Source organism: Bubalus kerabau, chromosome 7, assembly GCF_029407905.1.
Source record: "Bubalus kerabau isolate K-KA32 ecotype Philippines breed swamp buffalo chromosome 7, PCC_UOA_SB_1v2, whole genome shotgun sequence".
Lineage (NCBI taxonomy): Eukaryota > Metazoa > Chordata > Mammalia > Artiodactyla > Bovidae > Bubalus > Bubalus kerabau.
Window position 1 is genome coordinate 97,549,065 of NC_073630.1, and position 16,631 is coordinate 97,565,695.

At 41.8% G+C, this 16,631-nt stretch overlaps 1 protein-coding gene across 1 annotated transcript in view; it reads left to right on the forward strand.

The window, feature by feature from the left end:
• ANXA3 (annexin A3) overlaps positions 1-2,884 on the forward strand; it is a 71,355-nt gene extending 68,471 nt beyond the window's left edge. The window contains exon 13 of the mRNA XM_055588881.1: positions 2,302-2,884. Within this exon, the coding sequence (XP_055444856.1) occupies positions 2,302-2,361 (60 nt within the window). The 3' untranslated portion in view covers positions 2,362-2,884. The remainder of the gene's footprint in view (positions 1-2,301) is intronic.
• The last annotated feature ends 13,747 nt before the right edge of the window (positions 2,885-16,631 follow it).

Here is a 16,631-nt window from a genome sequence, read left to right on the forward strand (position 1 = left end):
TGGCACCCCACTCCAGTACTCTTGCCGGGAAAATCCCATGGATGGAGGAGCCTGGTAGGCTGCAGTCCATGGGGTCGCTGAGTCGGACACGACTCAGCGACTTCACCTTCACTTTTCACTTTCATCCACTGGAGAAGGAAATGGCAACCCACTCCAGTGTTCTTGCCTGGAGAATCCCAAGGACGGGGGAGCTTAATGGGCTGCCGTCTGTGGGGTCACACAGAGTCGGACACGACTGAAGTGACTTAGCAGCAGCGGCAGCAGTGACTGGCTAAAGAGTGGAGGATGAGTCTACAAAGAAGACAGAAGTGGAGATGGCAGAGAGGAAGGAAGAAAAGTCGGAACTATTTACAGGATAAGAAAGGGCTACTTGCTTAATAGGTGTAACGGTCACTGAACCCATTTCCCAAAACAAGAAGCATTAACACCTTGGAAAATACGCATTGAGAATCCAAGGAGACTAATGACAAGAGATGAGAGCCTAGAATAGATTTGTTGTGGTCAGAATGGAAAAAGATTGGGAGAGGAGGGAACCACTGGTACCACTGTTAAAAATAGGCCAACAGAAACATTTAGTTTCTTAAGAACAATTAATATGGCCTAATTAGGAAGCTGTAAATTATGTCTAAATGTTTTGAAAATACATTGATATTTTGGGATAACAATTTCTAAAACTCCATAAAATAAAATTGTTTATCCATATAAAGGACTTCGCCTTCCAATATAGAGGATTTGAGTTTGATCGCTGATGAGGTAGCTAAGATCTCACATGCCTGGTGGCCAAAAAACAAAAGGTAAGATAGAAACAATATTGTAACAAATTCAGTAAAGACTTTAAAAGTGGTCCACATCAAAAAAAAAATCTTTTTAAAAAGAATAGCTATTTTCCTGCAAGACAACAGAATAAAGATAGGAGAAAAGGATGAACATTTATTGTCCACAGTGGATCAAAATTTTATGTTTAGTTCTGTTTTAAACTACTTTGATGTATTTTCTCAGCTAACTAATAGAACCCCTAATACTTGTTTACAACTTTGATCAGAGATGGCTAGAGGGAGCGGTTTTAATACAAAGCCAGAGCATTGCTGACTTGTCAGTGATTCAAGAGATCATTATACAGGGCAAAGCAAGACTTAAAAACTAAAATTTATATAAAACAGAAGAATGTGTATTAAGGCTTGTTGTGTCTTATTATGAAAGCAATGCTTAGTCTCTTCTCTAAGTGACCCTTCTTCATTGCTTCCTCTACCTTACTACAATATAAATTTTAAGTGATAAGAAGTTGCCTTGAATCAAATAAGAATAATGTGAGGATTTTAAGCAATCTTGGTCAAAAGCCAAGTTTTATCACAGATGCTATGCAAACATTTTGCCTCTTTTACATAACAAACATGGCAACTCGTACTTTAAGCCTCAGTCTCCCTGATGGCTCAGTGGTAAAGAATCTGCTTGCCAATGCAGGAGACGCAGGAGGCACGGGTTTGATCCCTGGGCAGGGAAGATCCCCTGGAATAGGAAATGGCAATCCACTCCAGTATTCTTGCCTGGAGAATTCCATGGACAGAGAAGTCTGGTGGGCTACAGTCCATGGGGTCACAAAGAGTTGGACACAAATGAGCAACTGAGCACAGCATACACATGGTATATTTTCTGAACCAAGATCTTTTTTGGCTATCCTAGGAGAGAGGAACTGGGAAACATACTTTATAGGAAGGTAGCTCATTTTACTTTCTTAAGTCAGGAAGTATAGAATGGGGTTAAGCAGCCAGGTTAACTGGCTCTGAATTCCGATTCTGTGCTTATTATCTATATAATCTGGGATACATATCCTAACCTCTGTCTTTCTCATTTTACTTCTTAGTTAAATGGAGATAGTTACGGTACCTACCACACAGTAAGGATTAAAGTAGTTAACCTTTAGAAGAACAACTGTTTGATAAGTATTAATATAAATATAATAAAATCATATTTTTTAAAAAGTTTGGTGAGAAAATAAAGCTTATGTAATATTATGTAATTGATGTACTCTTCTTTTTTAAAAAAAACCCGAGTTGACATTTAACCACAATATATCACGCAGAATTTAAGTATTATATATTGTGAAGAAGATGCTAGGCCGAAACGCGATTTCCCACAGATATGACTGGATGATGGAATTGCAGGTGTATGTTACTAAATGGTACAGGTCATGGGCTTCCCATGCTGGTGACTCCCCTAGTGCTGTGGGATTCGATTCATCCATGGTCCCCTCATTATTTACGCTGTGTCTCTCCTTCTCTCCGCCTGTCCTGTTCCTTGCAGTCGGATACTTCTGGAGACTATGAGATCACACTCTTAAAGATCTGTGGAGGAGATGACTGAGTCAAGAACATCCTTTCCAAAGGCTGCCTGCTTCCACAATGGGCATTTTCCTCAGCTCTGCTTTCTCCTTTTTCACGGTATTTACAAGTACAAGCAAGTGTCCACAATAACCTGTTTTTAACAGAAATTCTCATTGTTCCATAATAATAACAACCACAAAAAGTGATTATTGTCATAGAACATCTCATCATAATGTAGCCACTTATAAATGAAATTTTTAAATGGAATTAAAGATATGCTAATACTACCCAAATTGCATTTCTGCTTTGGAAGTGAGAATCTTTGTATCGTTCTAAAGCACTCAATGCCAAACAGTGTAATAAAAGTTGTTGCCTATGTAAAAGGTGATCTGTCTGTTAGTTTTTATCATCTGCCACCGTTGTTTGGTACCTGGCACCAATGACTAAAGATATTTTAAAACATGTTTTTGTTGTAAAAGCTGTAGTTGCTTCAGTGTATCTAGTGTCTTATTAATCACATTCATCTTTAAGAAAGAAATAAAAATGAAGATCTATGTAATCCTGGCCTCCCTTTTGTAGTTTGATCAAGCTAAAGGAGTGGCAATGCATGAGAAGTTATTTTAGCCCTCAGAAAACATCCGCTAAACTATTGATCTAACCACTAGCGAACATGACTTGTGGTTGTTTCATGCTAAATACTACTTTCCCAGAATGAGTATTTAGAATTAAGTTTCTTTAGGTATCTTTTTCCTCTAAAATAAGTTTGCAGAACTACACACTTTTAGAAATCTTTTATGTTTTTTTTGAAAGGGACCTCAGATGAAATACCTAGACTAAAAGGAAATATATAAGGTACAAAGTTCTAGTTAGAGTTATGAGCCTGAGCAGAAATAGAAATGATAGATGTGTGAAAAATAGAAAGAGTGATGTGTGAGTTCAGAACTTTTAATCAGTGGATTCCACACTTCAGCATTTCTGAGACCTTTCAAAAAGATGGCGAAGAAGTTATTTCTTGTCCTGAGATTTCCAAAATGCATATGGGAATAAAGCACAGGGATTTAGAATCTACATGCCAGGTTTTGACATCCTGCCTTAGAAAGTGAAAGTGAAAGCCACTCAGTCGTGTCCAACTCTTTGCATCCCCATGGACTATACAGCCCAAGGAATTCTCCAGGCCAGAATACTGGAGTGGGTAACCTTTCCCTTCTCCAGGGGATCTTCCCAACCCAGAGATCAAACCCAGATCTCCCACATTGCAGGAGGATTCTTTACCAGCTGAACCAACAGGGAAGCCCAAGAATATTGGAATGGGTAGCTATCCCTTCTCCAGGAGATCTCCACGACCCAGGAATCGAACCGGGGTCTCCTGCATTGCTGGCGGATTCTTTACCAACTGAGCTTCCTGGCTTACCATATAGCCAAATAAGTATTAAAAAAAATTAAATGGTGATACTTACACCACTTACTTCTTTCCTAGGTTTAAGTAAAATAATGCCTGTGAAGCACTTAGCCCTATGCCTGAACTTGATGCGTGTTCAGTGACTGCGTTGTCATTTACTATTAGCAAGCAACATCCAAATGATCCTGACAGCATTGCAGCTATTCTTCAACAGGCTTCAGTCCATCTATCACGTTCCATCCCCTGTGCTAAGTAAGTGTTGGATACTCCAAAGGAGCTCAGACTTGTTTACTTTGGCCAGAGAGCCTTAAAATCTGTTTAGGGAGAGAGAGACCAATGTGGGTGGGGCTTAGCGTATAGGAGGAGGTGACCAGTGACAAGGGCTAGACTATGAAGTCTCATAGACCATGCTAAAGAGTTTACAAGCAAGGGAGAGTCATGGAAGGAGCATTCCAGGAGGATTTCAGTCGGGGAAATGATGTCAAATTTTTGATCAAGGAAGAATGTGTGGGAGAAGACAGCTAAAGGCAGGGAGCCCACTTGGCAAATTAGTTCTTTAATCAATATAGAAGTGTCAGCCTGAGCTAAGATAATGGCAAGGGAGAAAAGGAAGAAAAATACACTCATTTGAATATTTAGAAGATAAATGCTTCTAAAAATGGATAGAACACAGTAATCAAAGGAATCAGGTGTCATGTCTGCACTCACAATTTTGGCTTAAGTGAGTAGGTATATTACTGAGCAATAAATCATTGCTAATACTCATTGAGTGCCTATTGTATAGCTGTATTAAACAGTGTAGTATATATTAAATCATGCATCCTCAAGGAACTTTCCAATGTAGGCATTAACTCAAAGACACAGGAACAGAAGCTGAGAGAAATCAAGTACATTGCCCATTGGAAGAGACAAGATTTAAACCCAAGCAGTCCAACTCAACCATGTCCAGGCCATTAACCACAATTTTCCCTTAGTATTTATCCCATTCTAAGGCCCCTGTCCTTTTCAACCTTAAAACTTAGCAGTTTGAATGAAGGGACTTTTGTCTGTTGCCTTCTCTGCTGTATCCCTAGTGTTTAGAACATACACACATACTATTGGGTGTGTATAGAAGTTTCTCACATAGTCTTGGTCAATCATTAAGTCCATTTTCAGCCCTTTTCCCTTCTTAGAAATTTGAGGGACAGGGCTGAAAATTCCAAACCTCTAATCATGGATTTTTCTTTCCAATGACCAGCCCTCATCCAGGAGTCCATCCAGAGCCACCTCTTTAGCAAAGACCAAATATTAGGACAAAAGATACTCCTTGTGTTCTTATCACTTAGAAAATTATAAGGGTTTTAAGCGCTCTGTGCCAGGAATGAGGGGGCAGAGACCAATATATAATGTTTTCTGTTATCTCAGCAGGGATTCCCTGTGTACTCCTTCATAAACCACTGTGAATGTCAATGTAAATGTTACCCATCTCTAAATTTCTAGCCCAGTTCCCTAGTCATAGTAGGTATGTGACCAGTTTTAATGACAATGATTTGTAAAGTGGGTTAGTCGATCTTTCCTATCACTTGTACCAGGTTGATGTAAGGAGCACATGAAACAATGATTGGAGCTACCATGAGAAGTATTACATGTGATTCAACTGTGAAGTGAAATTGTAGACTTAATATTAAAAGAATCAATTTTTGTTGTGTATATGAATTAAGGACTTACTAGGTACTGAGTACAGGGCTAGATCTTTTAGATCTCATTTATTCTTGGAGCAAGGTCATATGTGTCATTATCCCCATTTACAGATGAAGAAGATGAGACTCGGAAAGTATGTACTTGCATGCATGTTGCATGCTAAGTTGCTTCAGTCCTGTCCAACTCTGCAACCCTATGGACTATAGCCTGTTAGGCTCCTCTGTCCATGGGACTACTAGCCCAAAGTTACACAGCAGATAAACCAAGGTTTCCCTTGGTTTCCCAATACACATGGTATTTGTGCATGAGTGCGTATGAAGAAAGATAAGAACATGAAGGGAGTGGTGATCACTCGACAGAACCCTGCAAAGAGAAAGGAACACTGAGTAAGGAAAAATTCCAGGGAAAGCTCTCTTCTCATCCCCTGGCCTCCTGTGCATTGGGCCAGCTGGTGGCTGATGGATTCTGATGATTCTGATGGAATATGGTTATCTCAAGATGCAGGGTTATTGTTAGTGACCCGTCCTAAGAACTGTGATATTTATTTTTAAATATTTAATACATGTTTAAATACATGAAAATGAGAAGGGCTGTATATGGCCCAGGGCAGTGCCTGGTTTAGTACATGAGTCCTGGGGTCACGATGCCTCCATCTGTGACTGTATTACCGTGCTGAGTCACACATTCCTCACCCTTAAAATGGGGACAATAATAGTTCCTACCTCGTAAAGTTATTCTAATAATTAAGTGAGAAAACATTTAAAAGCTATTTTGCATAGTGCCTGACATCCGATAAACCCTCAATAAATGTTAGCCCAGGTCATGTTGTTATTATCCAAGGGCCATTTTTTTTATTGCCTCCAATTTCCACAAGGTGGCAGGTCGAGTTCAAAGTGGACCCCCATGGCTCTGTGTCCCAAAGGCAAAACCTATTTTAATTGCTTCACAATAACGGGGACCAAAATGAATTGTTTGAAAACATGTTCATTGTCTGTAGAATGTTTGTTACCATCCAGGCATCTTATTGTTGCTGTAAAACCCATCTTAATGGAACATATGTATCATTTAATTTCATCCTGTTGTCTCTCAAGATTCCCAGGACCATCTGCATTTACATGAAATGCATATTAACTCTGGGTCTCTTAGCTAAGTGAATATGTTCAAGTCATCTCATTTTGCGCTAAGTTTAGTCCCTGGACGGCTGTGAGGAGGAGAAAACTCGCAAGCCAGCACAAGTCCTGGTCTTGGTGAACTGCAGAAGGCACGAGATTTGTGCACCTCGTCCTGGAGTGAGAGGGTGCTTGGTCCATTTGTGAGGAGCTACCAAAAAATGACAAAAAGAGATTTTGAATAGGGGTGTGTCTAACCTATTTGTAAGGGCATATTGAGAGAAATGGTTAACTCATAAAATTTCAGATTTTTCTTCTGTGTATCCTCTCCTTTTTCCATTCTCCTAATTTCATGTCATATTGATAGCCTCCAATTTCTACAATTTTGCTTCATCTTTGACACATTGGTTTTGGGGTCAGGTCAAACTGGGTCTAAATCCTGTCTCTACTACCCATTATAGCAGCATTTATAGCAGTAAGGATTTGACAAACACTTTAGCTTCTTAATTGGAGAAGGCAATGGCGCCCCACTCCAGTACTCTTGCCTGGAAAATCCAATGGACGGAGGAGCCTGGTAGGCTGCAGTCCATGGGGTCGCTAAGAGCCTGACATGACTGTGCGACTTCACTTTCACTTTTCACTTTCATGCATTGGAGAAGGAAATGGCAACCCACTCCAGTGTTCTTGCCTGGAGAATCCCAGGGACGGGGGAGCCTAGTGGGCTGCTGTCTATGTGAATACCTCAATTCTTTTTTTTCCCTTTGGCTGCTCTGGGTCTTTGTAGCTGCTCACAGACTCTTTGTTGCTGCATGCGGGCGTTCTCTAGTTGCAGCGCTGCTCTCTAGGTTGCAGTGTGCCTTGGGTTGCAGTGGTGTGTGGTTGCAGGTTGCAGTGGTGCTTGGGCCTATCATTGCAGCGGCTTCTCTTGTTATGCATGGGCTCTAGGCGCTCAGGCTCCAGTAGTTGTGTGCTTGGCCTTAGTTGCCCTGCAGCATGTGGGATCTTAGTTTCCAGACCAGGAATCAAACCTGTGTCCCCTGTATTGGCAGGCAGATTCCTAACCCTGGACCACCCAGGTAATCTCCCTCAATTCTTAAATTAATTTCTTAATTGAGGTGGCACTGATTCATAACACTACCTAAGTTCCACATGTACAGTGTTATATCTCTACTTCTGTATACCCTACAGCATCAAGTCTTTATCTGATAATAACAAAACCTACCTGAAAGAATTGTGAGGATTAAATGAAATAAAGCATGCCAAGAATTTAATTCAATCAGAAATAGTTACTAGTAATTAACATAGCCTTGCCCCAAAAATGGCAGATAGAAGGAGCTCAATAAGCATTTGTAGAAGAAATATTAATAAATGATGCTATTTTAGTACCACACAGTTATAATAACTCTAAGACTGGCCTTGGAAGTCTTCAAGGAGAACGCTTACTGAAATCAGTGTGATTTTGTCAACTGTGTCCTCTGATGACTCAGTCAAAGATGTAAAGCTTCTCTGGCTTATTTCCTGCTCATCACTGGATAAAATATGTGACATGTGAGCAGTCAATTTACTTAACTTCTCTGTGCCTTTGTTTCCTTATCCGTAAAGCTGGAATGGCAATAGCATTTAATGGCTCAGATTCAGGTGACTGTGAGGTTTCAGTAAGTGTGCTGTGGGTTTCCCAGGTGGTGCAGTGGTAAAAGAATGCAGGAGACTCAAGAGACACAGTTTCAATCCGCAAATCAGGAAGATCCTCTGGACTAGGAAATGGCAACTCACTCCAGTATTCTTGCCTGGAAAACCCCATGGACAGAGGAGACTGGCAGGCTACAGTCTGCAGGGTCACAAAGAGTCAGACAGTACTCAGCACAGAGCTTGCCATACCTTAAATGCTCAGTAAATGTTAGCTGTTACTCTCTGGCTCACTTTGGAAAACCTATAGTTGCTTCTCCGTGATTCACTTGGGGGATTTTCAGATGTTGTGAAGTGAACTCGTCTAGTTTGTAATTAGAAAAGAAGATAAACCAGATCTCTTGGCCATTTCCTGCCTTTGAAACTTCATGTTTTATGAACCACGGAAAGTACCACAAATTTCTTTTCAACCCACCCCAGCAAACTGACAAATTCGGACCTTTTTCACCCACTCTCTGTACATCTCCCATGGGACTGCGAAAATAAAGGAAGTATTCATTGCCTTGTGCATAAGCTGTTTTCCTAGTGTCTATTTCTTCTGAGTTTCGACAAACTCAGCTTCCTGACAGTTTCATCTACCAGACGATCAGCCCTGCTCCAAAACCAGAGTTTGCCTGTTTCTGTGGATTTTGCAGTCAAAAGAGGGAGAGAGGAGAATTTCAAACGAGGAGGAGAGTTAGAGTAGGCGCGGCATGGAAGAGCTGCTGCGGTAATCAGTGAAAAGAAATCCCAAACTCTCAAACCCAGGACCCCAAAACAGCCCATTCTGCTGCATGAGTTTTCAAACCCACATGAGAAAACAGGTCATCAAAACCTGCCAGAGTCCTCTTCCAGCACAAGCTTTGGTGGAACTGGATATGGCAGTAAATAATGGCCCAGGGTGACTTGCAGAGTGCTGGGCTTGCCCTGCAGTAACTGATAACAGTAGCAACCATCAGGCAAAAGAGAACTTTGACAAAGGACACTGATACCAAATCAGCTCCTACACACACCAGCATGCCACAGTGGGAGGAAGTGTGGAGAACAAAGGTCCCTGGTGGAGAGTGAGGGAGAAGGAGCCAAATTCACACCTCCCCTTAGGTGGAGAACTAAGAACTGCAGCCAGGGCATAACTGGCCTCAACCAGGGCTCTTGGCCACATCCATCATGCCAAGATTAGGGATTTTCAATGGGGAAAATTTAAACTTTGGTTTTGTGTTAGAGAGCCAAGTTTACAAAGACAAATTCAGATCGTGTAGTGCGTATTCTCTTTAAACAGGTGTTGACTGATCTCTTCAGTCAAAATATCTTCCTTGGTTGCTGTCAGTCACATCAACTCCGTGAGTCTTTTATTCCTTCAAGTATTTACGGTAACCATATAGCCCAATAACTGTGCTCGGTGCTGGGGTTATATGGATGAATAAAGTTACTCATTTTCCTACCTCAAAGACGTGATATTCTAGGGAGAATGAGGAAGAGAAAGTAAAGACAGATGCCTGGCTAATTAGCAAAGATAACATGGTGGTGATCGTGATGGTGTTGGGGGATGATGTGATGGTGTGGGGGGGATGATGTGATGGTGTTGGGGGGTGATGTGATGGCATGGGGGGATGATGTGATGGCGTGGGGGGATGATGTGATGGTGTTGGGGGGTGATGTGATGGCATGGGGGGATGATGTGATGGTGTGGGGGGATGATGTGATGGTGTTGGGGGATGATGTGATGGTGTTGGGGGGATGATGTGATGGTGTTGGGGCGTGATGTGATGGCATGGGGGGATGATGTGATGGCATGGGGGGATGATGTGATGGTGTTGGGGGGTGATGTGATGGCATGGGGGGATGATGTGATGGTGTTGGGGGATGATGTGATGGTGTTGGGGGATGATGTGATGGTGTTGGGGGGTGATGTGATGACATGGGGGGATGATGTGATGGCATGGGGGGATGATGTGATGGTGTTGGGGGATGATGTGATGGCATGGGGGGTGATGTGATGGCATGGGGGGATGATGTGATGGTGTGAGGGGATGATGTGATGGTGTTGGGGGATGATGTGATGGCATGGGGGGTGATGTGATGGCATGGGGGGATGATGTGATGGTGTTGGGGGGTGATGTGATGGCATGGGGGGATGATGTGATGGTGTGGGGGGATGAAGTGGTGGTGGTGGTGATTGTGGTAGTTTTGGGTGGGTGATGGGTGGTCGTAGGATTAAGGGTTGATGGTAGTAGTGGATGATTTAGAGAGCAGACAGACCTGGCTGCCCTATTTTGAAGCTTTTTACCATCAGACAAGATTCTCACGGTTGTTTCTAACTTCCAGGGTCAACAAATAAAATAGTTGAAGAAACTGCTGATTACTGAACTGAAGTGAAATTTGCTCAGTCATGTCTGACTCTTTGTGACCCCATGAACTATACAGTCCATGAAATTCTTCAGGCCAGAATACTGGAGTAGGTAGCCTTTCTCTTCTCCAGGGGATCTTCCCAACCCAGGGATCAAACCCAGGTCTTCCACATTGCAGGCAGATTCTTTACTGGCTCAGCCACAAGGGAAGCCCAAGAATACTGGAGTGGGTAACCTATTGCTTCTCCAGCAGATCTTCCCAACCCAGGAATCAAACCAGGCTCTCCTGTATTGCAGGTGGATTCTTTACCAACTGAGCTATCAGGGAATCCCTAAAGTGAAAGTGAAAGTCACTCAGTGGTGTCTGACTCTTAGGGAACCCATGGACTGTATAGTCTATGGAATTCTCCAGATCAGAATACTGGAGTGGGTAACCTTTCCCTTCTCCAGGGGATCTTCCCAACCCAGGGGTCAAACCTGAGCTGATTATTAGATGTTCAGTTATTTGTTGTTAAATTCATGAAGGGCAATGGTTAAGAGTCTAAAGCCAGACAAGTTCAGGTTCAAATTTTAGCTCTAAACATAGTCATGGAAAAATTATTTAAACACTTGGTCACTCCATTTCCTTATCTGTGAAATTTGATAGTAAAAATTGAACCAACCATCTCAGATTATACAGATTAAATAGATCAATGCATGTAAGCAATTAGAACAACTCAGGGAATATTATGTACTATGTGAGTGCTAGCTATTTATCTTGAACGGTAGTAAAAATGTGATATGGTCTGTAATGATCTTATTAAAAATTCTGAAACTACTACTCACCATTAAAATGTATAGATATAGATAGGTAGATAGATAGATACACTTGTAAAAGAGATACTTGATATTTTGCCACATAGAGGGGAAAAAAAAACATGTTAGCAAGACAGTGGGAGATAGAAAACCAGACGGACTGGAAAAACATATGACAGTGGTCACTGTTCATCTCTGGGTGGTTCAGGTAACTCATTTTCTTCTTTTTTCTAAGTTATACTTTATAAAATTTTAACAGTCATTGGTTTGTGTGCTCAGTCCTTAGTGTCCTACTCTTGCAACTCCGTGGGCTGTAGCCTGACAGGCTCCTTTGTCCACGGGATTTTTCAGGCAAGAATACTGTAGTATGTTGCCATTTCCGCCTCCAGGGGATCTTCCGGATTCAGGGATTGAACACACATGTCTCCTGCTTTGGCATATGGATTCTTTACCACTCAGCCACCAAGGAAAATTTTTAACAATTATTTTTTTTACTCATTTTAAAACATTTAAAAATGAAACTTCAAATGACATGAAAAGATGCTTAGAGCTCCAGTGAAGGATTGATAAGATCTGTCAGGGAAGGATTCACTGGAAATGGAAAAACTGAGCTAAATATTAAAGGAATTAATTGGTAGGGGCTTTGAAGACATAAAGATTAGTACAGAGATGACAAGTTCCCAAGAACTGCTTCAGTTCAGTTCAGTCGCTCAGTCATGTCTGACTCTTTGTGACCCCATGAATTGCAGCACGCCAGGCCTCTCTGTCCATCACCAACTCCCGGAGTTCACTCAGACTCAACTAACACCCAAAAAAGATGTCCTTTTCATTATAGGGGACTGGAATGCAAAAGTAGGAAGTCAAGAAACACCTGGAGTAACAGGCAAATTTGGCCTTGGAATACGAAATGAAGCAGGGCAAAGACTAATAGAGTTTGCCAAGAAAATGCACTGGTCATAGCAAACACCCTCTTCCAACAACACAAGAGAAGACTCTACACATGGACATCACCAGATGGTCAACACCAAAATCAGATTGATTATGTTCTTTGCAGCCAAAGGTGGAGAAGCTCTATACAGTCAACAAAAACAAGACCAGGAGCTGACTGTGGCTCAGATCATGAACTCCTTATTGCCAAATTCAGACTTAAATTGAAGAAAGTAGGGAAAACCACTAGACCATTCAGGTATGACCTAAATCAAATCCCTTATGATTATACAGTGGAAGTGAGAAATAGATTTAAGGACCTAGATCTGATAGAGTGCCTGATGAACTATGGAATAAGGTTCGTGACATTGTACAGGAGACAGGGATCAAGACCATCCCCATGGAAAAGAAAGGCAAAAAAGCAAAATGGCTGTCCGGGGAGGCCTTACAAATAGCTGTGAAAAGAAAGGAAGCAAAAAGCAAAGGAGAAAAGGAAAGATATAAGAACTGCTTAATTATGTATTATTTGATTGTAAGGGAAAGTCATGGGATAACTGGGCCACCCACCCTCAGTGAAGAGTCTTCTCTTGGCCTGAATATCGAGTCCATCCTCAAAGCCCGCTTGTGTTCCTGCTTCTACAGTATCTGGCGGAAGGCTTGCTCCTCTCTCACCCTCAGAATCTCTCTCAGGCTTGCTCTCGCTCTCGCTCTTGCTCTCAATCTCTCCGATTTCAAAAACCCTATTGTGGAACCCTGTCTGTTGAAGATAGCTAGAGACCAGTTTAAGTCTTCTTTGTGATGGAACCTGCAGAATAGATAGATGCTAATTACGATGCCTCTTTTCCAGATACTGACAGGTAATCTGAGAGCCGTGTGGACCTCCCTATCGCAGTGGAGATCCACTGTAAGATCTGTCTTGTGGATGGACACTCAAAGCTGAGTCTTTTCTAGGAAGTGGGTGAAACAGAGTGATATTCAACTGGGAATGGTCCTACTTTTCCAGCTCTTGCTCTGCTTCATCACAGACACTGGGATTCTAAAGGGAGTACCAAACTGTGTTACAGGCAGGGCCCACTGGCCCCAGGCGTCTGGCAGGTATTTCAGATCTTTAGGGTACCAAGGCACACCTTAGCCTTCTGTCACGGAGGGCTAAATGGAGGGCTAAATTTGACAGCAATGACTGGAGAATATGCTCAGATGTTCAGTTGTGCCTAATTTTTTGTGACCCCATGGATTGTAGCCCGCCAGGCTCTTTTATCCATAGGACTTCCCAGGCAAGAGTACTGGAGTGGGTTGCCATTTCCTATCTTCCCCACCCAGGGATCGAACCTGGGTCTCCTGCATTGCAGGCAATTCTTTACCAACTGAGCCACCAGGGAACCTTCAATTTATTCCTATATGTTTCTGGAGAGACTTGATGAGATGGGGAAAAAGCAGCTTCCTTCCTTTTTCTACCTCCTGCCTCTTAAGCACTCTGCCTTAATTTTCCTGGCTGACTTGAGCAATGTTGGCAAGACAAAGAGAAGTCTTTCCACTGTTTAGTCTACTTTTAATTATTTCAAGATGGGGTCCTTCCCTGGCCACCAGGCGACGAGCTGTCCATTTTTGAGTTTCTCCTCATTCTTACTTCTGGGTATTGGGGATGTAGTTTCATTGGACCAGGTGCAGCTGGAAACTTCTTGGGAGGTCCGAGGTTTCCCAGAATTTATGATCTACCCAGAGAAAGCCCCTGTGGGGAAACTCCACTGCTCCTTCTCTGGTTACCCACTCTGGGGACACTATGGTTGTCCTCTTTCTCCTAGGCTGCCTTGGCTTCCTCAGTGTGATGTCTCTGTCTTCTTTCTTCAGGAAAAACAGTCTCCCTGATCCCCACTCCCCACTTCCTAGGTATAAAGGAAAGACTCTAAGCTCTGGAGCTAACCTCAGACTTCAAATACCACCTACGTGCTATGTAACTTTGGGCAAACTACTTTATGATTCTGATCCACCATTTCCTTTTGTTTATAAGATGGGAGGAGTGAAATAAGTCAGACAGAGAAAGATAAATACTGTATGATCTCATATGTGGAACCTAAAAAAAAGAATCTCATATATATAGAGAACAGATTGGTGGTTGTCAGAGGTGGGGTTTGAGAGGTGGGTGAAATGAGTGAAGGCAGTCAAAAAGTACAGATTTCCAGTCATAAGATAAAGAAGTTATGGGGAAATATTATAGTGACTATAGTTAGTAATACTGTATTGTATTTTTGAAAGTTACCAAGACAGTAAACCTTAAACTTCTCATCACAAGAAAAAAAAATGTAACTGTGTGGTTATGGATGTTAACTAGCCTTGTTGTGGTGATCATTTTACATTAGCTATGTGTATCAAATCATTCTGTTGTACACCAGGAACTAGTACAACATTAATGTAAACTGTATCTCAGTTTGAAAAAAAGATGGGAATAATCTCTGTAACTCATAGTGCCAGAAGGCTCAAGGAGGGAATAATTAGATCTATTACGGAAGACCGGAGATGGAAATGGCAACCCACTTCAGTATTCTTGCCTGGGAAATCCCACGGACAGAAGAAGCTGATGGGCTACAGTCCATGGGCTCACAGGAGCTGGACATAGCTTAATGATCACCACCACTACCAACAACCACCCTTATAGAAGTTATGAAGAGTTTAATGAGGTAACAGAAGTTATCTACTAAAAGCACCAACACAGCTTCTGAAATAGTGTAATAACTGGACATTATTTATCCCTTCCTCTGTTTTCTGTTCTCTTTTGCTATTAGTACATGTATATGATCCTTTTTGTTTCAAATGTTTTATGGTTAATAATTGTAAGGCAACTGACACAGGACTGCATATTCTGTTTAATAACCATGGGGAAGTTTGGCAGCTTAACAAACATCCTTGACTCCCTTGCAAAGAGGAGAGCTCAACTTCCCTTGGACTTTGGCTTCAAGACCTCACATTCTTTTCTCAGAAAACAGAACCGAAGACCCAGTACTTGTTAACTGTGCTCAGATCCTTTCAGGCATCTTTGTTTCAGTAATAATAGACACCAGTTTATTAACACTGAATATGAGCAAATGATAAATGTTATTTCATTTAACCTCAGCTCCATGAGGCAGGTGACATCATCCCCATTTATAGTTAAGAAACTGAGGCTCATGGAGAAGGAAATGGCAACCCACTCCAGTATTCTTGCTTGGAGAATCTCAGGGACGGGGGTGCCTCATGGGCTGCCGTCTATGGGGTCGCACAGAGTCGTCTATGGGGACACGACTGAAGCCACTTAGCAGCAGCAGCAGAGTAAATTGATCTAAATGCTGATAAGGATTTCATTGAGTTGGCATTTAGTGGGGGAAAATCAACCATGTAATATGATCACAGTTGATTTGGTTTTCCCTTTTGAGGACATTATGGAGAGAAGAAAAGGCCTGTTTCTTTTTTCTTTTTTCTGTTTCCACTTTTAAGTAGGAAACAATTGGTATTGATAACTCCTGGTATATGTTAATTTTTAATTATTATGTTTAATGGGGTTTTTTTCCTTCCTTTCAGGTATCTACCAGGATTATTATTTTAATCTGGTTAATAAACAATTGAAACAAATTGAAAAAAAAAAAAAAAAGAAACTGAGGCTCAGAAAAGCTAAGCACCACCATACATTACATACCTAGATCATTCTGAAACCATAAGACAAACCAAGATATCTAAGACTCCAAAATCCATGTTCTTGGCACTCTCTCCAAGGTGTCTTGAGGCAATAGCAGCAGCAGTTGCAAAGCTCTTTACTTAAAAGGACTTTTTCCAAGGGGAGAAGGGTCTGGAAACTTGCAGGTTTCATGAACCCCTGGCTTCTCACCCCAAGCAACTTCACAATATATCACTGAAATGTAACAGTCACAGGTGTGTGCATGATAACTCGCTTCAGTCGAGTCTGATTCTTTGCAACACCATGGGCATAGCCTGCCAGGCTCCTCTGTCCATGGACTTCTCCAGGCAAGAATACTGGAGTGGGTTGGCAGTATGACTGCCCTCCCACAGTCATAAGGTCTGAAATCAAAATTAGCCTCTCAGAAGTTTACGGATCAATAAACTGAAGTCATCTAGTACAGGACAAAAGCCATCATGATCAAGAAAGCAGTGACTGTTATTTTCAAATCTGTGTCAGGAGGCTCTCAGACTGGAACAGAATGGTTGGCTGTATGTCTTCTGCTCACTGAGCACTGTGCTATTAAGGCTTGAGAACTCGCAGAGATGTGGATGGACCTAGAGACCATCAAGCAGAGTGAAGTAAGCCAAAGAGAGAAAAATAAATACTATATATTAATGCATATATGTGGAATCTAGAAAAATGGTACAGATGAACCTATTTGCCAAGCAGAAATAGAGA